The 27,301-nt window shown below is 40.9% G+C and overlaps 1 protein-coding gene across 2 annotated transcripts in view; it reads right to left on the bottom strand.

Annotated features, from left to right (window-relative positions):
• Positions 1 to 16,059: 16,059 nt before the first annotated feature.
• Positions 16,060 to 27,301, bottom strand: part of PLEKHA8 (pleckstrin homology domain containing A8) — an 83,681-nt gene continuing 72,439 nt past the window's right edge. For both annotated transcript variants that reach the window (XM_082846267.1, XM_082846268.1), the window contains 2 exons: positions 27,158 to 27,219; positions 16,060 to 21,793 (listed from right to left, as the gene is read on the bottom strand). In XM_082846267.1, the coding sequence (XP_082702393.1) occupies positions 21,596 to 21,793; positions 27,158 to 27,219 (260 nt within the window). In that variant the 3' untranslated portion in view covers positions 16,060 to 21,595. The remainder of the gene's footprint in view (positions 21,794 to 27,157; positions 27,220 to 27,301) is intronic.

Here is a 27,301-nt window from a genome sequence, read left to right as displayed (position 1 = left end):
AAATATAGGAAAACTTTTGACAGTATTCAACCTTGTTTCACAAATATCCATAGCAAACTAGAGTAGAAAGCAAATTCCTTAGCCTGGTAAATGGTAGCTACAAAAATTATAGCAATTTTCAAAATTACACAGCAAAAATTATACATAATGGTGAAATGCTGAAGGCATTCCCTTTCAGATCAGGAACAATGGAGATTTGTTCTATCACCACTTCTATTCAGCATTGTACTGGGGTTTTTCACTAGTGTGATAATACAAGAAAAAGAAATAAAAATTATAAAGATTGAAAAGGAAAAACTAAGAAATACAAAAGAATCTACAGACTACTAGAAATAAGGGTTTATCAAGGTTATTGAAGGCAAAACAGATATGTAAAATCAGTAACACTGCTGTTCACCAGCAACAAAAATTATAAAATGTAATTTTTAAAAAAGATAGATTTTCAAAGGCAACTCTAAAGTATAAGGTACTAGGAATAAATACAACAAAAAATGCACAAGATTTTTATCACTAAAATTATAAAACTTTATTTATTAAAAAAACTTTTTTAAACTTTATTGAAGAAAATAGTAGAACACCTAAATAGATGGAAATATAAACCATATTTATTGATGGGAAGATATAATTTTGTAGCAATGGCAGTTCTCTCCAAATCAGTCTGTTAGTATGATTATAATAAAAATTCTAACAAGATATTTTTCAGAACTTGAGAAGATGATTCTTAAATTCTTACAGAAGATTAAAGGATGAAGAATAGCCAAAACTCTTTTTTTTTTTTTGCGGTACACGGGCCTCTCACTGTTGTGGCCTCTCCCGTTGTGGAGCACAGGCTCCAGACGCGCAGGCTCGGCGGCCATGGCTCACGAGCCCAGCCGCTCTGCAGCATGTGGGATCTAACCGCACCGGGGCACGAACCCGTGTCCCCTAGCATTGGCAGGCGGACTCTCAACCACGGCGCCACCAGGGAAGCCCCAAAACTCTTTTTAAGAGGAAACACAAGGGGTGTGTGTGTGTGTGTGTGTGTGTGTGTGTGTGTAGTGGAGGAAACTCATCACTTTCTTTAAAGAACAGTGTGGTATTGGTCCAGAGAGAGACAATCAAACAAATGGAATAGAACAGAGTCTAGTATTAAACTCATGTATATATGATAGTGGTGGCATTTAAATTACAGGAAAAGGATAGCTCCAGTGGTGCTAAGACTAGTGGCTATCCATAAGGAAAAGATAACATTAATCCAAACCACACCTCATACACAATTTCTGGATGATTTTAAAAGCCTAAAGGTGAAAAATGATAAAATTATTGGGAAAAATATCAATGATGTTCTGGTGATATTTGTATATGGACTTATTTTCTAAACCAAACACAACAAGCACTAACCATAAAGGAAAAATGATAATTTGATTATATTAAAATTAAAAACTTGTTTTATAACAAAGCCATGAGATACAAAGTGAAAAGACAAGCCACCAACCAAGAGAAGATATTTGCTACTCATATGACCAATATAACCAGAATTTAAAAAACAAGATAAACAACCTAAGAGAAAAATGACAAAAAGTATGAATAAGCAGTATCAGGAGGAAGAACCCTGAATGTCCAGTAAAATACGCAGCCATGCTCACCAACCTCTTTTTTTTAGCCATTTTTATTGCTTCATTTGTGAATTATCTAGTCGTAGCCTTTGTAACTTTTTCTATTGTGTTTTGCATATTTTCTAACTGATTTGAGGGAATTCATGTTTTTGAACTTACCATTTTGGTCTGGCTCTTCTGACCTTGTAACGTTGGCCCTGCTGTTTTAACACTGTTGTTCCTTAGAACATGTTTGTTTGTTTTTAATAACTTTTAAAATTTAAATATGATTTACATGCGTCTGAAACTTTGTCTGCTCCGAATTCACAAAGATAGTGCCCTAAGTTTCCTCATAGAACCTTTAGACTTTAAAAATTTTTACGTTCAGTTGTGTGATCTTGATTTATTTTTTGTGTGGTGTAAGGAATGGATTGAGGTTCATTATTTTCCCCGTATAGATAGGCAGGTGTTCCAGCACATTTTGTTGAAAAGATCTGCCATTCATCATTGAACTTCTTTGATATTTTGACCAAAATTAATTTGACTATATAAATGTGGGTTTATTTCTGAACTCTCTCTTGTTCCTTGATTCTTTATACCATACCATCTTAATTACTACAGCTTTATAGAAAGTCTTGTCATTAGCTAATGTAAGTCCTCCAACTTTGTTAACTTTCGAGATTCCTCTGGTTATTCTAGGCCCTGTACATTTTCACATAAATTTTAGAATTAGTTCATCAATTTCTGCAAAATCCTACTGGTAGTTTTTAGACAGGTTTATTGGGATATAACCCATATACCACACAATTCACCCATTTAAAGTTTACAAGTCAAGAGTAAAATTCAAGTATGCAATTCAAAGTATAGAATTCATGCAATGAGTTTTGGCATATTGCTTTATTAAGTTAAAAAATTGTGAAAAATATATGTAATATAAAAGTTGCCATTTTAATCACGTTTAAGTAAGCATTAAGTACATTCACAATGTAGTACAAACATCACCAATATCTAGTTCTGAAACATTTTCATCATCCCAAACAGAAATCCTGTAACCAGTGTGCAATAATTCCCCATTACCCTTCCTCCCAGCCCCTGGTAATCTCTACTTTCTGTCTCTATTAAATTTGCTTACTCTTGATATTTCATGTAAATGTAATTGTACAATGTTTGTTCTTTTGTGTTTGGCTTACTTCATTTAGTATAATGTTTCCAAGATTTGTCCATGTTATAGCATGTATCAGAACATCATTCCTTTTTTTTTATGGCTGAATAATCCATTGTTTGTACAGACGACATCTTGTTTACCAATTCATGTATTGATAGACATTTGGGTTATTTCCACTTTTGGTTATTGTGAATAAGGCTGCAACGAATATTGGCATACAAGCGTCTGTTCAAGTCCCTGCTTTCAATTCCTTTGCGTCTATGCTTGGGAGTGGAATGCTGGGTCTTATGGTAATTCTATGTTCAGTTTTCTTTTAGAAACTGCCGAACTGTTTCCACAGCACCGGCACCATTTTACATTCCCACCAGTAATGTACAAGGGTTTCAATTTCTCCATATTCTCTCCAATCCTTGCTATGTTTTTTTTTGTTTGTTTTTCATTATAGCCGTCCTAATAGGTGTGAAGTGATATCTCATTGTTGCTTTCATTACATTTCTGTAATGACTAATGACGTTGGGTATCTTTTCACATTCTCAATGGCCATTTATATATCTTCTTTGGAGAAACGGCTATTTCTCTTTTGCCTATTTTTAAATCAGGTTGTCTGTCTTTTTGTTATTGAGTTATGCCTCTATTTATAGTCTGGATACAAGTCCCTTATCGGGTATACGGTTTGCAAATATTTTCTCCTATTTTGTAGTTCAGCTTTTCACTTTCTTGACAATGTCTCTGATGAACAAAAGTTTTTTACTTTGATGAAGTTCAATTTATTTATTTGTTATTGGTGTTGCTGCTTATGCTTTTGGTATCATATCTGCATGCTAGTATTTTTACTGGGATTACATTGAACCTTTAGATCAATTTTGGAAGAAATGACATTGTGATACTGTGATTTATAATAAGAAATATATCACATTTCTTCCATCTGGCTGTTCCTGTGGTATATCCTTTTATAATAAACTGGTAAGTGTAAGTAAAATGTTTCTCTGAGTTCTGTGAACTAATTTAGCAAGTTAATTGAACCCAAGAATGGGGTTGCAGTCAGTGAGAGGCATAGGTAACAATCTGGACTTGTGATTGGCATCTGAAGTCAGGGGAGGGTAGTCTTGCAAGACTGAGCCCTTAACCTGTGGAATTTGACGTTTTCTCTAGGTAGATAATGGCAGAATTGAATTGCATTGAGTTGAATTGTAGGAAACCCAGCTGATATGAAAGAATTGCTTTGTGCCGTGATAAACACACACGTACACACACACACACACATACACACACACACACGTCGGAGGCATCCTGTCAGATCTTCTAACCCATAAACATGGTATAACTTTAAAAATTTATTTTAGGTCTTCTATATCTTGTCTCAGACATATCTTACAGTTTTCCGTGTAGAGGTTTTATACATATTTTATTAAATTTATTCTTGATTTTTTATGCTATTTTAAATGGCACTGCTTTTCAAATTTTGTTTTCTAATTGTTTTTTGCTAGTATGTAGAAATACAACTTATTTTTCTATACTGATTTTGTCTCCTGCAAACATCCTATATTCAGCTATTAGCTCTAGTTGTCTTTGTAGAGTTCTTAGGGTTTTCTGCTGCAGACATACATCCTTTGCAAATAAAAGGTTTTACTTCTTTCTTTTCAATCTGTATACTTTTATTTCTTTTGTTGCCTTACTGCACTGGCTAGAACCTCAACTTCAATAACGAATGGAAGTGGTGTGGTTAGAACAAACATCCTTACCTGTTCCTGATCTTTGGCGAGTGGGGGGGTGGGGGAAACATTCATTCATACTGTTAGGTATAATGCCACCCAGTGTTACAGGTTGAATTGTGTCCCTCCAAAAGATATGTTTAAATCCTAATTCCTGGCAGCTGTGAATCTGACCTTATTTGGAAACAGGGTCTTTGCAGATACAATCAAGTTAAGATGAGGTTATACAGAGTTAGGGTGGGCCCTAAATCCAATGACTGGTATTATAATAAGGAGAGAGAGATTTGGAGACACAAGGGGAAGACAGCCACTTAAAGATAAAGGCAGACATTGGAGGGATGCTGCCATAAGCCAAGGAACACAAGGATTGCTGACAAACGTCAGAAGCTAAGAAGAGGGGGCACAACCCTGCCAGCACTTTGATTTTGGACTTCTAGCCTCCAGAACTGAGAGAATAAATTTCTGTTGTTTTAAGCCAACTAGTTTGTGGTAATTTGCTACTGCCCTAGCAAACTAAAATACCTAGTTTTGTAGTAAAAGATGTTCATGAAGTTTTGGTTTTGCTTTCTTGTTGTTCTGTCTGTTTTTATGCGGAAATTCAGAGACTGAAAAATTATACTGTTGCCATTCCCATCTTCCCAGAATCTTTCTTCAAGTCACTGATTTTGTTTTATGGTTAGCACATGGTTTAGCTTGGTGAATGTTCCACGTGTACTTGCAAAGAACTTGTATTTTGTAAATGGATGTAGTTTTCTACAAATGTCAATGAGGCTGAGTTGGTCGATAGTGTTTGTTAGGTCTTTGGTCACTTGCAACCAAAAGAGTGCTAACTGGTACAATGTTCTTTATGCTCCCACTGCATTGCCACTCCCTCTAGGAAGCCTTTGTGCTATGCTCTCAACTAAAAGGACACACTCTCCCCTCTGGGATCCTGAAGCATTTTGTTTACACTTTTTGTAGAGCTTGTATTACATTCTGTTTAATAAGAAAGTAATTCAAGAACATGTCTTATCTCCATTCCTAGACTGAAAATTCCTGGAGAGCAGGGTGTGTATGATTCATTCCTATGTCTGCAAGGCACCTATCACGGTGCCTTGCACACCATAGGTACTCGCTTGTTTGCCGTGTTTTACTTCCTGCCTGGTTGTGGAGATTTTTGTCAATAGAACTCAGTTTTACAATGCAGGGACCAGCACGGGGCTATATTAGATAGATTTCACTTTTGGTGTGTGATTAAACATCTTATTTTCTAAAACATAAGATATTTTAAATAATTTTCTTTTAAAAGAAACTTCCACTCCTACCAATCCTGAATATTTAGCAGATTAAAACAAATAACTATAAGAAACTTAAAAGAAAAAGCCTTAAGTATAAGTGATGACATTTATGAACAGTCTAAAGATGTCCTTCCTGAGAATGTAATTTCCTTTCTGTCTACGTGCAATTAGAGTGAGCTGAGGAGGAATTAACTACACGTCAGAAGCAGGTACCTCTTTAACCACTCCACCACCACAACTTAACTAGTACTTGCCATGTGCCACACACAGTGCTATGTGCTATAGATATGTTCATCTCACATACTCCTCATAACAACGCCATCTCAGTCTTAAAGACAAGGAAATAAAGATTCAAGGGGTTAAATGATTTGCCCAAGATGACCCAGAGTGTAAATTACAAGGGCAGAACTAGAATCCAGACCTGTCCATTCCAGTCCCATGCAGTTTCTACCCTCTCGCTCAGGAAGATAAGAAGGGTACGGATGGATCTGAACAAAATGTGAGCTCCCACTACGTGTCCAGGAGATTCGAACGTGGGCCATGATGAAAATACCTACAGGCTTGTGCCTGTCCAGGTGAGTAAGGCAACACGCCAGGGGATTTTCACACGCTGCCACATTTAATCCCTGCAAGGAAATCAAGAGCAGGGAGTGTCACCTCATTCTCTCGGTTTACAGAGGTGAAAGCGAAGCTCAGAGAAAGTAACTAGCTTGCACAGAGCCCAGCAGGCAGGGATGGCAGAGCTAGGATCCGACTCCAGGTGTCTGCTCTCCTGCATCAGTCACTTAGTGGTAAGGACGTGGGCTCTGGAGTCAGCCTGTCTGGGCTCACGGCTCAGTTCCACCTCTCACATGCATGCTCCCTGGGCGGACAGAGCAGCATTTCTAAGCCTCAGTTTCTTCATATATAAATGTAGTTAATAATAATAGCATATACTTCCGGGTTATTCTGAGGGTTAAATAAGATACTCTGTATGAAGTTCTTCACACAGTTCTGGGTGGTACATGAAGATTCATTCATTGTAATTTAGGAAAGAGGTAAAGACTAACGGAAAGCAAAGACTCAGCCCAGTGTCCTGGTGCTGCTGCAGAGTCAAGCAGTTATGACTTAACTGGACCCCCAGCTGGCCCTCGTTTAGGCACGTTGCTCCTTTTCCTCCTATTAACCACAGAAGATTGTGTCCACATATCATGCGGAGGCAGAAAGCATTGAGAGAGAAGGTGATAATAGTGCCAAAGGCAAATGTCTTGGACTCACTTGAAAATTGCTCAGGCTTCTTTCAGTTACAAGTGCAAGAAGCAGGGGGAAGTGTTGGTTTGTACCACCGGGAGAGGCGGGCGTGGACCCGCCCCAGACACGGTCTGACACAGCACTCAGCAGCGTCTATCCACATCCTCTCGCTCTCTGCCCTCCGTGCTGCCGTTCCTCAGCTCTCTGCTGCCCCCATCTACCCCCTCCTATCTCAGACCTCCACACGCAGCCAAGGGAGGCAGGCTGCCCACGAGCCACTCTTATGCCACCGCAGGTTGGTAACCCTAGAGAAAAGGGATGTCTTCGCCAGCTGGGGCTGCTATTCCAAAATACCATAGCCTGGGTGGGTTACACAACAGATGTTTATTTCTCCCAGTTCTGGAGGCTGCAAGTCCAAGATCAGCAGGCAGGCTGGCTGTTTCTTGGTGGGGGTCCTCTTCCTGGTTATGTCCTCACATGGGCTTTCTTGGTCACAGCAGAGACCCCTTGCCTTCCTTTTACAAGAGCACTGATCCTGTCAGGAAGGTCCCACCCTCATGACCTAATCTAACCCTAATTACCTCCAGAAGACCCCACCTCCTAATACCATCCCACGGAGGGTAGGGTTTCAACATATGAATTTTGGGGGGACACAAACATGCAGTTCATAACATGGATACTCTCTCCCAGTGTCCAAATATATGATCCTGGAGGAGTCCCAGGATGGGCCCATTCTGGATCCCATGCCCATTGCTGTGGCCAGAGGGCTGGGCACTGTGACTGGGGGCCCAACCAGAACTCAGAGCAGTGAAGGGGCTGTCACTCAAAGGAATAAGAGTGTGTTCCAGAACAAGGGGAGAGGAGATTAGGGCAGAAAAATGTATTAGATGTTCTCTGGAGTGAGGGGGAATGTCCTATAGGAAGTGTCAGGTCCACCCGAATGCCCTGTGAGCTCTTCTTCTGGAATCCTCCAACTGGGACACAGCTATGAGGCATCACAGCTGGCTCTAGAACTCGGGCAAGGAAGAGGAAATGCCGCGGTCTCCGTGGAAACGGGATTAGGTGAAGGTCTCCTTTTTGAAGGTGGCATGACATTCAGTGCGGGGAGGGGACCTGCCCTAGAGGCAGCACTGGATCCTCTGCGAGAGCAGGGACAAGTGGCCAAATTAAGAAAAGGCTTATTCAGCTAGGAAAACTCCAGGCATGATGGCCTTTAAAGTTTGACCTCCTGTTAAAACAGTAATAATAACAACAACTATTACTATCACCGCCACCGTTTTCGGAGCTCTTACCTTGAGCTCGACACTGTGCTGTGCACGTTATGTACAATTCCTGATTGGATCCTGAGAACCTTCTGGGATACTGATTATGCACCACAGATGAAGGAGTCTTCCAGTTCTGCAATCCTGTGATCGTCTTTCTATACCAATCAAGTCAAAGATTCGGGATTTTATAAAACTGTGTGACAGAGAGAGGGTCCTGAGTTGCTCTCACGCATGCCACAATAGAATATAGGCTCCCGTGGGTTTGCACCAACATAATGTTGAATGGTCCTAAAAACAGATGCTTACTGAAGACAGGTTACTGCTGCACTCTTGCATCTGCCATCCCTGGAAGCTGAATTTGATCAGCACAAGCTAATACCGAAGTGCAGTTCTATTGACCAGCAATTTCACCTGGGCAGGGGAGGGGTTGACGTTTCATTTCCAAGCTCCCAGAAGCACAAAGAAAGAAATCTTTCAGCATCTCCAGTGGACTGCAGCCAATTCATGTGCAAAATTCCCAAGTTGCTGAGTCTTTTTGGCTTCCTCTTGTAAGATGACTGTCAGCTACTCCAAATGGCTTCTTTTTCTATTTTTTTCATGTTTCAGATGCACTGGGCAAGTCAGCAGGTCTCATACTGGGTGTTCCATTTTTTCCTCCTTAGCCCCAAAGAATATAACACTCATAAGCTGTATAAGATGGGATATTTAGATGAATAATATATGAGTAAAGAAATAGCAGCTTATGAGTGAAAAATAACCAGGGGGAAAAGGGAAGTGTGGTGAGATTAAGTTAAAATTTTAAGGCACCTTGCTAGAAGTTATAAAGCAAATGTCACTATAAGGGGCAGCATATGTCAGAGGTCCACTCACACTATATGATGATTTTAAACCTTGTTTTAGACGGGGCCTCCTGCCCTAATTTTAAAATAAAAAGATAGCATAGTTGGGCTTCCTTGGTGGCGCAGTGGTTGAGAATCTGCCTGCCAATGCAGGGGACACGGGTTTGAGCCCTGGTCTGGGAAGGTCCCACATGCTGTGGAGCAACTAGGCCCGTGAGGCATGGCCACTGAGCCTGCGTGTCCAGAGCCTGTGCTCCACAACAAGAGAGGCCGCGACAGTGAGAGGCCTGTGCACCGTGACGAGGAGTGGCCCCCGCTCGCTGCAACTGGACAAAGCCCTCGCACAGAAACGAAGACCCAACACAGCCAAAAATAAATAAATAAAATTAAAAAAAAAAAAGAAGATAGCATAGTTATCAAACAAAAGTCAAGCAATATAATAAATGACAAAGAAAAAAAAACCATCATTGGGCTTCCCTGGTGGCGCAGTGGTTGAGAATCTGCCTGCCAATGCAGGGGACATGGGTTCGTGCCCCGGTCTGGGAAGATCCCACATGCCGCGGAGCGGCTAGGCCCGTGAGCCATGGCCGCTGAGCCTGCACGTCCGGAGTCTGTGCTCCGCAACAGGAGAGGCCACAACAGTGAGAGGCCCGCGTACCGCAAAAAAAAAAACAAAAAAAACCCCCATCATTAACTTTAAATATCATTCCTGACTTTTTTTTACACAGATACAGATTAAAAAGAATAGAGGATATTTTTATAAACATAGATGTATACTTATTTTTTCAAATTTATTTCTAATCATATTAAGTTTTTAAAAAAACATTCAGGTAGTTTGCTTGTATTATAAGAAACTAAACTGAAGCCATTACTAAACTTTAAATATTTCTTTATCCCAAGAGGTATTTCTTTCAAGATCCATTCAAGCTTATTAAAAAAAATACCATTATATATATACTTTATAACTTTTTATTTTAGACAATATCAGCTCTCTGCTATGAAAATAAGAGATTGGCACTCTTATACCTCCCTTTCCCCACTTTCAACTTATTAGTTATATTATAAAGGTTTATAATATTTGCAATCTGTATCTACAATACAACTACAATTCCCAGTTTGGTCTTGGTTCTTTATATAAATTCAATGCTCACCACCAGTCCTTTTATTTGATTCATTTCTCCTATCAAATGGTTTCTTTAAGAAGGGCTCTCTGAGTTCTTGCATGTTTAAGAGTACTTGACGTTATATTTGACAACTTGGTTGGCAATAATATACTAATCTTCAGAAAACTAAAAATAGAATTACCATATGATCCAGCAATCCCACTCCTGGGCATATATCCAGACAAAACTATAATTCAAAAAGATACACGCACCCCTATGTTCATAGCAGCACTATTCACAATAGCCAAGACATGGAAGCAACCTAAATGTCCATTGACAGATGAATGGATAAAGAAATGTGGTATATATATGCAATGGAATATTACTCAGCCATAAAAAAGAACAAAATAATGCCTTTTGCAGCAACATGGATACAACTAGAGATCATCATACTAAGTGAAGTTAGTCAGAAAGAGAAAGACAAATACCATATGATATCACTGATATGTGGAATTTAAAATATGGCACAAATGAACCTGTCTACAAAACAGAAACAGACTCACAGACACAGAGCACAGACTTGTGGTTGCCAAAGGGGAGGGAGTGTTAGGGAGGGATGGATTGGGAGTTTGGGGTTAGTAGATGCAAACTATTATATGTAGAATGGATAGACAAGGTCCTCCTGTATAGCACATGGAACTATATTCAATATCCTGGGATAAACCATAATGGAAAAGAATATAAAAAAGAATGTATATAGGTGTATAACTGAGCCACTTTGTTGTATAGCAGAAATTAACAAAACATTGTAAATCAGCTATACTTCAATAAAAAATGAAATTAAAAAAAATATACTTAAGGCACTCTTTTTTCCCACTCATAACTTTGGAAACATTCCTCCATTGCCTTCTGTCACTGAATCTCTGAATCTGGTGGTAAAGAAATTTGAGACCCTTTGGTGTTTCTTCCTAACCACTGAGGAATTCTTTCTTCATTCTTTAAGTTCACTAACTTCATCAGGATACGTTTTGGTGTCAAGTGCTTTCTCTAAGATTCCCTACAACATAGTGTACTTTTTCAATCTGAAGATTCATTCCTTCATTCCAGGAAAACATTTCTGTATTATATCTTTTAGTATGTTTTTAGTTCCTTTTTTTTTTGGATACAAATTAATGTTAGAATACCTTTTTCTTTCTACAATTGTCCTCTCAAGAATTAATCTTGGCTTTTTAAATTCTTCATTCACTTGCAGTCATCTCAAGCCTTTTCCTCTATGTTACCAATTCAGTTTTCAACCATGTTTCTTGCTATTTCTAATTCATTGATTTGTTCTATAATAGCGTTATTTTGGCCAAGTTGTTTCCTTAGCTCTGCAATCTGCCCTTTTATCTCATTTTGTTTAATCAGCTCACATGTGAGCTCTTGTTTTACTGAATTCTTGTTCTTTTGACGCTCTTTGAGAACACAATATACCTGTAGGAACTTTTGTTTCTTAGGTTAGCTTTTCTTCCCTATTGGTTTCCTCTGTTCCCCACTCTGCTCCCTTTGCTGCCTGTAGCATATTTATGCGGTTACCAGGCCATTTAATTGAAATTTGCTCATGCTTAAGGTGGGCAAGTCTGTTCATTTATCTGCCTTGATATGGCGTTGGTATACTCTCCTTGGCGTATTTCCCATCTTATTTGACAACTATTTCTCTTCCTCTGTGAGCTTGTGTTCTATATACTTTCCTGCATGGATGATATTAAAAATATTTAATAACTAGCATGACACAGATACTGAATAAGCAGAAAACAGGTTGACCACAGCTCTGGGGCAGGGGTCCGAAGGCTCCTCGTTAGGCCACAGGTTATCCTTTTAGGTACCGGATTGTGGGGTGGTCTGGAGTTGGGTGGTTCTCGTGAGAGGGGCTGGGGTCAAAGCAGCATGAGTCACTTCAGAGAGCGATTATTTACTGCCTGGTATAAAAGCATTTCGATATTTTAATAACCAGCACAGTCATACCAGTGTGTACCAGCCAAACCTGAGCCCTGCTTGTCTGCGTGGGGGAAGGAGGAACAGTTGTGCATACAGGCTCTTATTGGAGGGACTGGACTCTGCTCTGCCTTCTGATAGTTATGTTAAGTCCTGCACCAGTGTGAAGTCCGAACGGAGAGGAGAGACTATCTACTATAGCATGGGGAAGAATACCCTCGGGATGTGGCTTTTTCTCTTAAATCAGGAATGCGCTGGTTGTTCCTGTTCCTTATTCACCCATCTCTCCCCAGCAAAATCCCCTTCCACCTACACACACACACACACACACGCACCAGCCCCACTCAGAGGAAGAAAGAGATGTCTACTCATCCTGTCCAACTCTCCAATCTTCTTTCCAAAATCTGAGACTTTAATGAGAATTCTAGATTTTTCAAATTCCCTCAATAAGGGCAGGATTAGGAACTCTTCTCATTCTTGCCAGAAAAACGTGGTCTTTTTCTTTGGTGATCATCTTTTGAAGTTTAGGGCACAATGACAAGGTCGGGCTCCTTCTTTTGTTTCATCTCTGGTGAAACTGTTTTTACTGGTTTTTAATTTAAAAATGTTTACTTTTTATTTATTTATTTATTTATTTATGGCTGCTTTGGGTTTTCATTGCTGCGCACAAGCTTTCTCTAGTTGCGATGAGTGGGGGCTACTCTTTGCTGCACTGCGCAGGCTTCTCATTGCAGTGGCTTCTCTTGTTGCGGAGCACGGGCTCCAGGCACGCACGCTTCAGTAGTTGTAGCACGTGGGCTCAGTAGCTGTAGCACACGGGCGCAGTAGTTGCAGCAGGCCAGCCCTAGAGCGTGCGGGCTTCAGTAGTTGTGGCTCGTAGGCTGAGTAGTCGTGGCACGCGGGCTCCACGGCACATGGGCTTCAGTAGTTATGGTGTGCGGGCTCAGCAGTTGTGGCTCGTGGGCTCGAGCGCAGGCTCAGTAGTTGTGGCGCACGGGCTTAGTTGCTCCACAGCATGTGGGATCTTCCCAGCCCAGGGATCAAACCCGTGTTCCCTGCATTGGCAGGTGGATTCTTAACTACTGTGCCACCAGGGAAGTCCCTCCATCAGTGTTTTTGTTTGCTTGTTTTTTAAGTCCTTCTATTAATTCTAATGTACAAATAGGGCTGAGAACCATGAGCTGGACTTTGCCTTCTAATTGTTCATAATTTGATACACATAAGCACCATTAAAAAAACATTTTATTACCTGCATTAACGAAGGCAAAATACAAAAAAACCCATAAATTATTTATAATCTGAGTGTTCGGTCAGTAATTCTTGAGAAGCCAAGGAAGCAGTAAGGACTAGAAGAGATGTGTATGGCTTTGCTTCAAAATATTTTTATCTAGCTAGATAACAGTAGTAACACACCTGAAGGAACCAGGGAACACCATCAGAGGTAATGCCCAACTTCTAAGATAGTCCTGGAAACCTCCCATGGACAGGAAGGCACTGTTGGGTGCTGGGCACACTATTTTGAAGAAAGTGAAGTTTATGGTTTAGTGAGGGAGGCGGCTACACTGATAACCAAAACATGCACCAAAGAATGAGTCCAGTTCTCATGTAGTCACACTTCCCAACATCAAGTTCTAATTTACGTGGTATTGTTTAGAAGTGCAGGAAGTGTTTAGAGGTGAAATTGATGGCTGGGATTTACTGCGTCTGGGCAGTTTCTGAAGAGACTCAACCTGGGTTTTCAGGAAGGGGAAAGGGCAATGCAAGTCTGTAAAGCAACCTGAACCATGGCATGGAGTCATCAAGGATTTTCAGAAAGACAGGGACAGGCTGAAAAAGCAGAGAATTCAGAGATCAAGGCTGCATCCACTGGGAGTGTGCAGGCCAAGACAGGCTTTCATGACAAACTGGGAAAAGAGTGTAGAAGTGAGGGAGTGTAGGGTGTCTGAATTTCTTGCCTGAGAGATGAGAATAATGGTGATGCCACTGACTTAGAAGGCAAAGCTTAAGGGGCAACCACGTTTGGAGTTGGGGTTTCAGACGAAGGTAGGACATCTAAGGATCAATGATCAGGAGGCAGATGGGTCTGGATTGGAGCTCCAAGACCACAACCCAGGTGAATGACCTGGTTATCCACATTCCATATTCCAGGTGTATCCACATTCTTGTAGAATAGTAATAAAACAGAAAACGTACCAGTATTCTCAGGTTCTGGAAGAATAGGAAGCAGTAGACATTGCCTCTCCTCAGCTGACCCCTCATTAGCACAAGGCAACTTTGCTCTCCTGCCCACCAGAAATGAGGACAGATGTCCAAACATGGCCTCTTTTGAACCCACCTTGGTTCCTCCTCCAGGAAGCTTATCTTTTCATGGTTTCCAACTACTGCAGAGGGCGGAGCTGAGGGACAGCGATTGAGTCTTCACACACGCATATCTGAGCACACTGCTCCAGGTAGGTATGGGGGAAGGCAGGAGATGGTCAGCTAGTCCTTATACCGCCATCTCTGGGAGAACTGATGCTTACAGTTTGCAAGAACAAAGCCATTACAAAAAGGCCCCTGGGGTTTTCTGGGGGAAGTGAACCTAAGTTAGAATAAGCAGAGCCCATACAGACTGACTTCAGGTCTGGAGAGGCATTTCCATTTTACACAGTGAGAATGATGGTGGTGGTGGTTCTTCGACGTATATCACTTGGGTGTTTCTGGACTTGCCCATATTCAGTGTGGAATAAAGACACACATGCTTGTCACAGGGATTATTTCAAGGAATAGAAGTCCGCTAAAAGCAGCGTAAGCAAAAAAGGTGAGGGTCTTACCGTAAAGGTACAGGGTTCTCAAGGGGAGGAATTCTAGGGCAGGAGCTAGAAGTGGGAAAGGGAAAGCCAGCCTTCAAGGAAAGTTTGCTGGTGTGTGGCAACTACACAATTCCTCATCCTTGCTTCTCGGTGTACCTGCACCATCCTTTCCTTTCCCACCGGCTTTCTCTTCTTCCTTCTCTTGCACATGGCCCAACATGGCCACCCCAGCTCAGACTCCACAGGACCCTTTTGCTTAAACACCTACCACACTTCACTGGTTTCTCTCTCTTCCTTCAACCCTCCCTGTCCCAGTTCTAACTGGCCTAGCTCATGTATTTAAAGAGGTGGCTGGAGAGGAGGCCGTGTGGGCAGGGTTGCACCCCATCGCCAGCCACACGTATCTATCTATCTGCAGGCATCTTAACATCCACCAACAAGTATCAGAGAGTGAAAACCTAACAAGTCCAACCCTACTTCGGCACCAAGTGATTTAGGCAAAAAAGTATCTGCTTTGAATGTAACCAAACAGCAACTCAGACGTTAAGCACAGCAAATTCATCTCTTTGTTCTGCGTTTGTGGTTTCTCTGAAAACAGAATTAAACCAGGCCAAAGAACACAGCCACCTGTGACAGGAGCTAGTCTTTCTAGTGTGCTTAGAACACCCAGGGGCAATGCCATTACAGTGGTCATTTGATGTTTCAAAATTATGTTTTGTTTAGGTTTAAATAGTTTGTTATAAAGATTCTGGAGCTAGGCTGCCTCAGTTTGTAGTCTGGCTCTACTCCTCACCAGCTGTGGGACCTTAGACCAGGGGCTTCCCCAATCTGTGCCTCAGTTTTCTCATTGTAACTTGGGGTTAATAACAGTACCGGCCCCATAGAGTGATTAGGAGGACTAAGTGTATTAATATTTGTAAAGAGCTTGGAATGATGCCCAGCAAATAGTATGTGTTCCATAAATGAAACTTATTACTGGCATATTCATTAAGCAAAAACCCACACAATCTTTAAGAGAAGCACTTGATAAAATACTTTAAAAATAAGTTTATTATAACTAATGAATATAAAATCTGACAGATGTTTTCAAATATTTTTGCAAAAAAAGTAAATCCCTCCCTTGTTCCCCCTCCCCACAAGATACAGAGTTAGAACTTGGACAGAGTTTTACATGAAACCTAAACATGAAATTCTCATTTATCAGTTGATCCTTAAAGGCTCCAACACATCATATTCTAAGTAAAGGTCCATTAAAATTAAGGAATCAACAAACCACTGGACACTTGCTTTCTACTGTTGCTTTCTACTGTCATTATGATGCTCATTCAAAATGCTGAAGGACAAGAACAGGTAACATAGGATTGCATGTGACAGGTATTCAAAGTGCATGGATCTATGAGATCACAAACAATGGAGATGAGAATACTGGGGGTAGAATTAAACACTGACTTAAAAAAGCAACCCAAGGAAATCTATGTACATTGTAGCCTTTGGCATCTGGTCTAACATCTTTCTTCTTTATAGAGACATCATTTTGTCCTATCTATTAACCAGATTAAATCAACCTTAACACATGTCTCATCTGACACAGATTGTCCACAGCCAATTTCATATGAGGTAGTTGGGCTGTTTACTGACATTCTAGTGAAAATTGTCATGACACAAAGGGATTCATGCATCAAACATGCCACAGGAGACTGGCTCATTAGCCTTCTGGGAAGCAACAGAATTACTTCTAGATCACCTTTCTTGTCACCACTGACTCCATATACACCTATAAACAGACACAGATACGCAGGAGTCTGTGGATGAGATCAGCTTTGCAAGGGGTATCAACCATTTCAGGGTGGTTTCTGTTTATAAAGTACAGGGAAGAAATACTGATCACACTTTAAAATATATAAAATAGAACGGACAGTGCTTAAAACAAGCAAGATCTGTTGTGTTCTCACATAGCTTAGCTGAAAACATTTGTTCACGCTCAAAGAGAAGTGATTGAAAAGGGTAACCTAAGAATTTTGAAAACTTTTGCTTTGCAGAGTAGTGGTATGTTTTTTCCTTTTAATTTAAAGCTATATAGAAACGGTGGAGAAGAAAGATCAATGCCTGCGTCAACCGTACCGCTGAGGATCGCTTCCAAGTGCCCTGATGCAGCAGCGCAACAAGAAATCATGCAAATGGCTTCTGTACACAGGCTACTGCCTGGGCCAGGATAGGACTGGGGGCATTTCCAGAGGAGGTCTACTGAACAGTATGTTCATGGAATTGCTGAAAGGACCCTAACACCCTTGTAATAGATAAGCAGTCTTAAAATACTATTAGACAGCTAGTGGGTATTTTTGTCATTCTTATGAACCCCTGAGTAAGCAACTGCAGACCACAAAGGGCCGCCCAGAAGCAGAGTGTGTTTCTAAGTAAAGCACTCTATGTGCATGTCACAGGGACACGGGCTGCCGTAGACACTGAAGCTCATGTACAGAGTCCACCAGATCACAAACGGCATGGAAGTCAGCCCCTCCAAGACCAAAGATGTTAGCTCAGCTAACAGAACAATGGCTTAAAATGTACTGTACTTATAAATTCTAAATCTAAAAAATTTTAAAGGTTGATAGTTCACCTTAAAAAAAGAAATGAAACACAAGGGCAGGGAAGCTGAAGAGTTATAAAACCCATGACTAGTTATCAGAAGCAACTGATTTTAATCGATGATTCAGAAATGCACCATCATGTAACCAACTTCTTATAGGACATGGTCGTTTAGTAGAGAAAAACATAAAAAGTGTTGTTTCAGGAAGTTTCCAAAATCACATCGTCTTGTATCGCTCATGACCCTTTGACTCTTCCTACTGACTTAAATGATATTTCTTCATACATACGACTTTCACAATCAGATTAAGTTTCCTTAATAAGATACCTCTTCCTTCAGCTCTTTTACTTACTTCAAATTTAATAAAGAAGAGTATAATTTATTTATTGGTCCCTACCACATATTTTTCTTAATTAAAAACACTTTTCCGAAAATATAAAGTTGAAAGCATTAACTTTTGATTAATTAATAATCAAAAAGAGGAGACTGCAAACCTTTCCAGCAGCACTCATCTAATAACAGATCACCTTTCCTAGATGCTACACACCATGTGGTCACCTGCTTTACAGCTACACATGGGAACAGGGGTTCTTTAAGAAGCTCTTGCAGTCTGGGAGGGGAAGAGAATGCCCACTGACTGGGCACCTGACCCCGGCTAGGTCTGTGCCAGATGCTCCACACATGTGCTCGAAGCTGCTGCTGAGGAACGGAGCAGAACAGCTAAGAAAGGGGATGGATTTGGTGCTCTGATGGGGGCACTGTTCGCAATCATTAGTAACAGAAGAGGAGAGAGAAGCAGCAGGGCTCAACTATGGAGTTCAGATATCCCTCATCGTGGAATATGACATTTGGGGAGCATTTATTTTCAGAATGACACACAAATACTGATGACAAGGCACCTGAAGCCACTACTTACACATCCTAACAAACGCTGCCTTTCAAAGTCAATGCCCTGGGGACGGATGTGCTCAACATTCCAAGAGCCCCAGTTCTAGAACTACCTGAGGAGCTGGATCAAGAGGTGATGAGAAAATCATTTCTACCTCAGAGTCACAAGTTGGTTCTTCCCCAAAAGGTATCCCTCTAACTTAACATTTTTGTCAAGATTAAGTATAATGAATCAAATCTGCTTTCAAGGACAAAAAAAATTTGCCATCATTGAAAGGATTTTGTTCAGTTAGACAAATATATATTAATTCCTCCTAAGTGTAAGGGCTGGCTTCTGCTGTGGGGAGAAGTGCAGACATGATGAAATTATGTGTATGGAAGTGCCTTATAGGAGGTCGTCCAAATGCTACTTATTAGTTAGAAGACACATTACCTTTTCTTTTCCTTCAGGATCTCTCTAAAGGTTACTCTAGAAAGGGAATCCTAGAAAACGCTTGAGCAACGAACAAACATACTAGCGTTTTCCCATCTCCTCTCATTGTCAGAGAAGGAAAGCTTAGAGGTCCCAGGAATCTTAGAGGATTATGGAGAGAAAGCCTTATCTTTTCTCTTTGTCCTCGTCTTAGATAGTAAATGTCAATTAGCACACATTATGCCTTTAAATAAAATGGAGAAGCAAATACTGCAGGTTCAGGAGGAAGCTCTGACCGTGCCAAGCGTCAGGCCAAGTTGAATTTGTCATCTAAGATGAAGTTCAATTTCCAGAGCTTTACGCATCTTAGGTAAACTTAGTATGCTCCAGTGAGGAAAATACCTATCAAAAAACATTACCCCCTTTCTGTAGGGTTGGAAAAGTGTTGAGTAGGTAATGCAACTTATTCAAGTTATTCAAGCTACTCTGATCTGGGTTCCCAAAGATCCCAGATAATATGAAACCCTTCTTTCCCAGAAAACTGGGTCATATACACCAAGGCAGTACCTACAGAACCGCGAAATGGCCGCGCTGAGCAGCTTTCTTTCTGTGTGTATTCAAAGCCTCGGTGGAAAATCTGAGCTATTTTCAGTGTGCCCACCTCTCTCCCAGAGACCAGACCAGCTCTCCTGAGGTGTCGGGGAGCACCACCACTTGCTCCGAACGGTCGTGCTTCACAACACTTACAATCTCCTGGCAGCATCCCCACCCAATGGCGCAATGTCTAATGTGCATTCATTCAAGGTAAAGCAAAGGCTGGTGGCTCTTTCTTTTTCCCTTTTAGGAGGCTCTGTAAGGGCAGGAAGTTTAACTTATCCCCTAGTCCTGCCATCACGTTCACACTAGCCAGAGAAGGAGGTCCGCACTAATTACTCATGGGAATGGGAGAAGACAACATACACACCTTAGCAGCTGCTAACAGCAAGCGCTAAGATACGAAAGAATCAACATCACTTTAGCACCCTTTTTCTCCCTAGCCTTAAAATATTTGATGTTGCTTTTCTAAAGGTTAAGCATTTTCCAGAAGTCCTTACTGAGCACAGTATCTGCTTCGTTAATTTGAGCTACATAAATGCCCATTTGTTTAAAGACAGACCAAAAAAAATCAATACCCCTCCCTACATTAATCTCTCACCTAAGGAGAGGGTTCTCTTTGCCCTCGGGACAGCATCACCTGTGCCCCTCAAAGGAACTCACCTTCTACCCGGGGAGCTTCCCTTCCAGCTACTTAAAGCGAGTAGCCCCTGACAGGAAGGCAGCCATGGCCTCTCCCCGCCGCCCGCTCTTGGCAGCCTGGCCCACTGAGAGACTAGGGCCACAGTCCTGGCGTCACACTCTTCAGGAGAACGCCTACACAAGGTTGCTTTGTGAAAGGCTTAAATCCCACCTTTAAACTGTGACACAGTCCCAGAGCTTCTGAGATAAGATAAGCAGCTGCATTTAGCTTACTCTGCACCACTGGTGATAAAGCCAAGACTGATCAGAGAGCACATTCAGAACCGTGGTCCCTGAAGGCCTGCTGGCTCAATTAAGAAACCTGCTGAGTAAACTTACTCCATTTCTCACTCTCCCTTTAACTACTTCATTTCAACGATAGCCTCTTCCTCTTTGAAAAAAAAGGCCACATCATTTAGTTCATGCAGAAGACTGGGAATTCGGTAAACTAGAATTTAATCTCGTAGCTCTTCAACCCTGTGTGCACAAGAATAACTTGGGAAGTTTATTCAAATTCAAGGTTTATTATCCTGAGTCCCAATCCCACAATTCTGGTTCTTCAGGTCAAGGTAAGGCCTGGGGATTTGCTTTTCAAACAAGCACGTCACGTGATTCTGATGCAGAGGTGGTCCAGATCACATATGGAAATCACACGGCTCTTCTATTTAGTGGCTGTGTGACTGAGCAAATCCCTCGACCTATACACCTTACTTGTGAAGTTTAATAATAATCCCTGAATGTCACGGTTTTGCTCTGATGTCCAACTGAGATGATGCCGAGGAAAGCAGGCTGGCAAAGGGTGTGCACTGCACAGGGGTCACCTCAGGTGACCTGTCCAACCCCTCCCATACTGTCCTGCAGCTCGGGGCTAGGACATACCACTCATCTCTTCAGAGCCAGTCTCCTGGCCCATAAACGGGGGTGGCACTGCTCGGTCACACCAATGTCCCGGACACACTGACTACACAGGCTCTTCTGGCCCACAGAGCCACAGAGGAGAGGATTCTTTGCAGGACGTCTAGGAATAGCAAACTCTACATTTCAATAGCTTCAACAAAGGGGCTGAGCTCCCTCTAAAGTTTTAGTCTAATTCTAAATTGATTGAAACACTGGCTATGAGTTACAGTCCTTGATAAAAAAATTGCTCATTTTCAGCTTGGGTTTGGGTGGCCCATTAAAACTAAAAGCAAAACACAATACTAACAAATTCATTTGTCAAATCTGCTCTTATAACTCGCTGTTCACGTCTGTGTAACAGCTATGATTTGGTTTCCAGGAGGCCCTTTGAACTGAATATATAGCACCTTGATTTTTAAACACACAAAACATATATGCATTTAAAAAATTATACATAAAAGCACTAGGCTTTGCCTCCTCCTCTCCATCCCCCCAAGTAAGGGATTGGAGAGGACTGAAGCTGCTGCTGGAAATTAAGTAGGGCAACGAAACACTTTAGCGAACTTTATTCCCTGAAGTTAGGAGGCGGCACTGCCCTGCAGACATCATACCACCTCGTCAGACTCCAGTCCGTGGACCTCATATAAAGTGTCCAGTATCGCCAGCTGCTTTTCCATGGCGGGGAGGTAAAGGCTGAGGTCCCTCTGCATCCCAACACTGAAAGCTGCTTTCTGGTGGTCGCCTTCCTTAATGGTTAATGCAGCCACAAAATCTTCATAGGATGGAGCTGCCCTCAGAGCTAACTGCAAAAGAATTGCCCGTGAGAAGCTGCACCACGGCTCGCTCTCTTGCACATTATACTCATGCACAAGCGCATGCGTGCACACACACTCACACACATACAGAGCTGAGGGGAGCAAGAGCGAAAAAAAAAGGCATACAGCCTTTCAGCTCATGGACTCTAAAATTATGTTTCAAGCACCAAATCACTTTAAGGCTAGAAGAAGCAAGTATGTTCTTGGGCCATCTTCAGGATGCATAATCCCATCAAGTCAGGGAATGCTGAGAGAAAAACAGTTTGAGAAAAGCTCCCTTCTCATTCACAGTGATCCAGCCTCTTCCGGTTGAGTGCTCAGGATGACCTGCATGCGTGCTGCTACCATAGTCTTTGTCGGCACGTGGCCAGCCTGGCAGGGCGTCTCACCATCCTATTTGTATCTCATCTCCACGTACTTTCTTTGCGTGTCTCCTATTTCCCCCTACATGGATATTTCCTTTGTAGTCTTGAATATCTTCTAAAAAGGAAGGGGGTTAACATTTGTTGTCTGCTTGTACACTGATGCTTTAACGTATTTTATCCCAGTTAATCTTTGTAAGAACCCTGTATAATTTACATTCCTATTTGACAGAGAGACATCACACAGCTAGTAAGCGCCAGGGCCGGGATCTGAACTTAGAATCATCTCTATGCTTTTTCAACTACACCACCAACCACACTGCTTCCCTGATGGAAGATTTCCTAAGCTCCTTATAGCTCCCCTCCCTTTGCAGGCCAACTGTTCCCTAAGCTTGCTAAAATCTATCTGGCACCTACTGGTTTGGCTCCGCTGAGTTCTCTGGAGACTTTTTGGAATCTTGAATAATCATTCTGCAGTGGCTTCCTTGAGCTTCCTTATATTGAAAGTCTTTTGAGAATCAACCCTCTCCTTTTTTGCAACTGGAAAGTAACTGGCATTATGCAGTGGTTAAAGCACAGGCGTGGGTGAGGAGACCTGCACTTGAATCCCCAATCTTTTACATATTAGCTTGAGGAATTTAAGCAAGGTGATTAAACTCCTAGAACCTCGGTTTCCTCATCTATAGAAGATGACTGATAGCACTTTCCTTATTTGAGGGATTAATGGGACATGTAGGATGTGTTTATTCCACTGCCTGGCACACAATGAATACTCAAATAATGATAGGGGTACAGGGAGAGCAGAGAATGCAGGGAAGGCAACTGTCCAAAAATATAATGTGAGAAAGTCTCCCAGAACTGAAGGATATGAGTCTCCAGATTTAAAGACCTATCCAAGTGCTCAGCAGAATGAATGATAAAGACCAAAAGGAGAACACAGTGAAACTTTAGAATGTGGGCATAAAGAACAGATCCTAAAAGCATCTAGAAGGAGGCGAGGAACAGTTTATACACAGTGGCACATTGGATTTTACAACAGTAGCACTGGAAGCTGGAGGACATCAGAGGAATGCCTTCAGAGTACTGAGAGAAAATTACTATTAACCTAGAATTCTACACCAGCCAAAGCAACACTCAAGGAAAAAAGGGGCAGAATAAAGATAGTTCCAGGAACTCAAAAATTTACCTCCCTTGCACCCTTTCTTAGGAAGTTACTAGAGTTTGGATACCATCAAAAAAAGGGATTGGATCAAGAAATAGGAAGGCATAGGACTTGGGAAATGGAATTAGGGTGAGGTGGGGATGCAATATAGGAAAACCTGTGAAGAAAAGTCCTAGGGCAATAGCAGTACAACAATTTAGACTGGAAGAAGAATTTAGAAAGTACTGGAAGGGCACACTCCAAGAAAAAAAATACAGGTAATCTGATACATTCGTGAGTTCAGAATGATGGTGATCTGAGAAATCTGATGGTACGGGGAAAAATGTAAACCTCGTGTAAGAAAGAACGAAAAAAATCACAGAATTCTGGCTCATCATCATCATGTTACCTTGTGATATAATTATATAGGGAAGGTGGAAGCAGGGGAGGTGAGGTAGTGACAGTAAGGTCTAAGAGAGCTAATTTCTAACCCATAACAGAAATCAACAGTGATTAACACTGATAAGTCCACAAAGAACAGTGAATAGTTTTAGAACTACAGAGGTATTGGAAGAAATAGTCAAAGCAGTTGAAAGTGGCAGCCTCTTTTAGTGAGTCTGAGAAGTATGGAACAAACTGCTATTTTTTGTTATAACCTTTTTGGACTCTGTGATAAAAAACAAAACAAAACTCTGTGTATATAAATTTAAGTAAAAGAAAAAATTTTTTAAGTTTCTCCAGAGTGGAACCCAGGACTACAGATTTCTTAAAGACTCCTAGTAGACTGTGATGCAGCTGAGTCTATCTGGGAAACAATGACAGAACTCAGCTGAAGATGAAGCCAAAACGGAGCCACAGAAAGAGGCAGAGCCTAGACTGGCCATCAGTTCCACAGACGGTAACTGTTTGAAGATAAAAGTTCACTGTTTGTCTGGTAAATAAGTCAAATTCCTTGAGCGTAAAAGCCATTTCCCTGAGCAACCAGGATTAGTTAAATGAATTTGCTCCTGATAATTTTAATTAGCACATTAGAAAACTCAATAAGCTTTCCAAAGTAGGGAAGACTTAGAGAATAACAGGAGAGACACTGAAAGGTAGCTCCTCTACTGAAAAGGCTGTTGCCAAATGCTCAACATAAGCTATTTTCTTAAAAACCAGCAACTTGAAAAACTATTGGCAATAATATCAAGTCTTCAAAATGTTCTTTCTCTATAACTTTGGGTGTATTACCTCACCTCTATGTGTTTCATGTTTCTTTGTCTATGAGCAGGGAAAATAAGAGAACCTACCTCAGAGTTATGAGATTAATAACTGTATGTAAGTAAAGCACTTAAAACAACATCTAGTGCATGGTAAGTGCTCCAATTCTAAGTTGTGGCTGTAGTTTCTTGGTATTAGACATAGCAATTCTACTTCTAGGAACCTATTTTGAGGAAATAACAGTTTTAGTCAAAAATGCATAAAAACAGATGCTGTTCTGTCTGTAAAAACAAATTTAGAAGCAGCTGAAATTTCCAACACAGAGATTTGGGCAAATACATTACGGTACCTCCATACTAGGGAAATATTATGCAGTCCCTAAAAATAAGTGGGGAAGACTACGGCTAACACTGCTGTTGGATACACAGCAAACTTGTTCCAAGAGTAAATTCTAAGAGTTCACATCACAAGGAGAAAAATTTTTTCCTTTCTTTTTTTTGAATTGTATTTATATGAGAAGATGGATGTTAGCTGAAGCTATTGTGGTAAGCATTTCACAATGCATGTAAATCAAACCGTCATGCTGTGCACCTTAAACATACAGTAACGTCTGTCAATTATTTCTCAATAAAACTAGAAAATATAAAAAATTAAAAAGTGGAGAAAAAGAATACAAAATTATACAACCAGCTAAATGTCAAAAAAATTTATATGCATATACAGAGTAGGTATACAAAATAAAGGTAATTATACACATAAAATAAACATGTAAATATAAAAATATAAGTATCTATAAGTAGCTATTTATATAAATATATGAAATGAAATAGAACCATATTGAAGAGAATATGTAAAAGTATATGAAAATAAGAGCTAAGAAGGTAAAACACAAAAATGTTAAAAATCCTTATGGTAGAGTGGTGAGATTATGGACAATTTTAATTTTTACCCTTTCTATTCTTCCATAATTAAAAAAAATTTTTTTTTTACAATGAGTCTAAATTACTATATATTGGGAAAAATCCTGTAAGTTAAAATGTTCTTTTAAAGACTCATGCTTATGATAAATTTTGTGCTATAGCTTCATTCTTGTCGGCAACATCTCGGATCATCAATAATATTTCAGGATTAAACTCTGCCCTCTATTCTGAAAAAAAACAACCACCCCAAACCACATTTATGTATCTTATAAATGGTGCAACTCAGTGTTTTCATGCTCTGTCACCTCACCAAGGGAACGCGGGTGTGAGGCACCTGTAGGCAATCACAGTATTTACTCAGGGAGACTGATGAATGCAGCAGCATCCTTTGCCTCATTTCTCACTAGCAGTTTCTCAGTTATTCTGTCTTCACTGTGGAGAGCTGTGATGTGTGGGATGGGCACCAGCCTCGGAGACAGCAGATCTGGGTTTAGACCTGGACTCTGCCACTGCCTCACTCTGGGACTGGAACAAACAGTTCTGAACTTGTACAATAGTGGGAGTTAATCCTGAGGATTACCGAAGAGAGTGAACACAGAAGTACCCAGCACAGTGCCTGATGCACAGTAAGCGTCCAACAGCCAAATGGTAACTATTATTATGTTATTAAACATGCACTGAAGGTAAGTGGGAGCAGTCAGTAGCTGCAACTGGTCTGGCTCCTATTCCAGTGAACAGTAGGACACAGAGCTAGTCATCTCTATGCTTTCAAAAATGTTTCATTTTCACTAAAATTTGATTTCTTCCACGGTAAATTCTTCCCACTTTCTTTACCTGCCTCCTAGTAAATCATGACCTGAACAGTTCTTACCTTAGGCAAATGATGTCTCCCATGCTTTAAATTAGTAAAAGACCATCATCTGCAAGGCTATTTTTAATCCCCCGACCTTCCACACAACACTCATACTCTATGACATTTCCCACTGTACCACTACATGAGACTCCGCCTTTTCATGGCTGCACCTGACTAAGGCTGACCTCTCCCCAGATAAGAGAATAACAGAGTATTACTGCTGACATAAAGGGGCCATCTTCTCCTTCTATTTCACAAAGCAGGCTAAGTGATTTGTCCGGGGGACTATGATTCTCAGGTGTGTGCTCTTCCTAGGTCACGCAAGGAAGGAAGGAGCGGTAGCTAACAGGAGCCCAAACATATGAATACCAACACCTCCATAAAGAAAATAACTGGGTAAGAAGATATTTCTAGTCCTAGCCACTGGCAATCCAGGTCAGTTAATATTCAAGAAAAAATTCAATTTAGGGGAAAAAAACCTGACTAAAATCTGAGAATTAACAGGATTGACTTTAACAGGCAGCAGAGGGAGCTATGGGCTTGAAACCATCACTGGTTTCCCCTCAATGCTGAGCATTTGACAGCTTTCTGCCTATCTCTACACTGCCACTCTTTACTACCACATCAGAAGGCAACCACTTCTGAGACAAATCTTCTCAGGGTCACTGGAACTAGATAAGGTGAAGCACATTCTAACAGTCTTTTCTTACTTTTTATTGCCAACATTTCCATACAACAAAGACCTATAGACTTAAATGAAATAAGCAGTATTTCGTTCTTAATTCTCAAAAACAAACAGAAACACCACACACACAAAGCAAAACAAAACACCTTGCTGTGACCATCAGAACATTAGGAGGCAGAAGGATTACTTACCGCAAAAACCCCTCGAACTACCCAGCCATGGTGTTGCCGTAATGTTTTACCATATGCATTATCTTGAAAAGAAGAAAAACTCCATGAGGAACAATTTCATCAGAATTTGATGGGCTATTTGTATCATGTCCTTTCTAATGTATG

This window comes from Leucopleurus acutus (genome assembly GCF_964270905.1).
Source record: "Leucopleurus acutus genome assembly, chromosome: 9".
NCBI classification, from domain to species: domain Eukaryota; kingdom Metazoa; phylum Chordata; class Mammalia; order Artiodactyla; family Delphinidae; genus Leucopleurus; species Leucopleurus acutus.
Note: the sequence above shows the minus strand (reverse complement) of the source record. Positions and strands in the feature narration are given on the sequence as shown.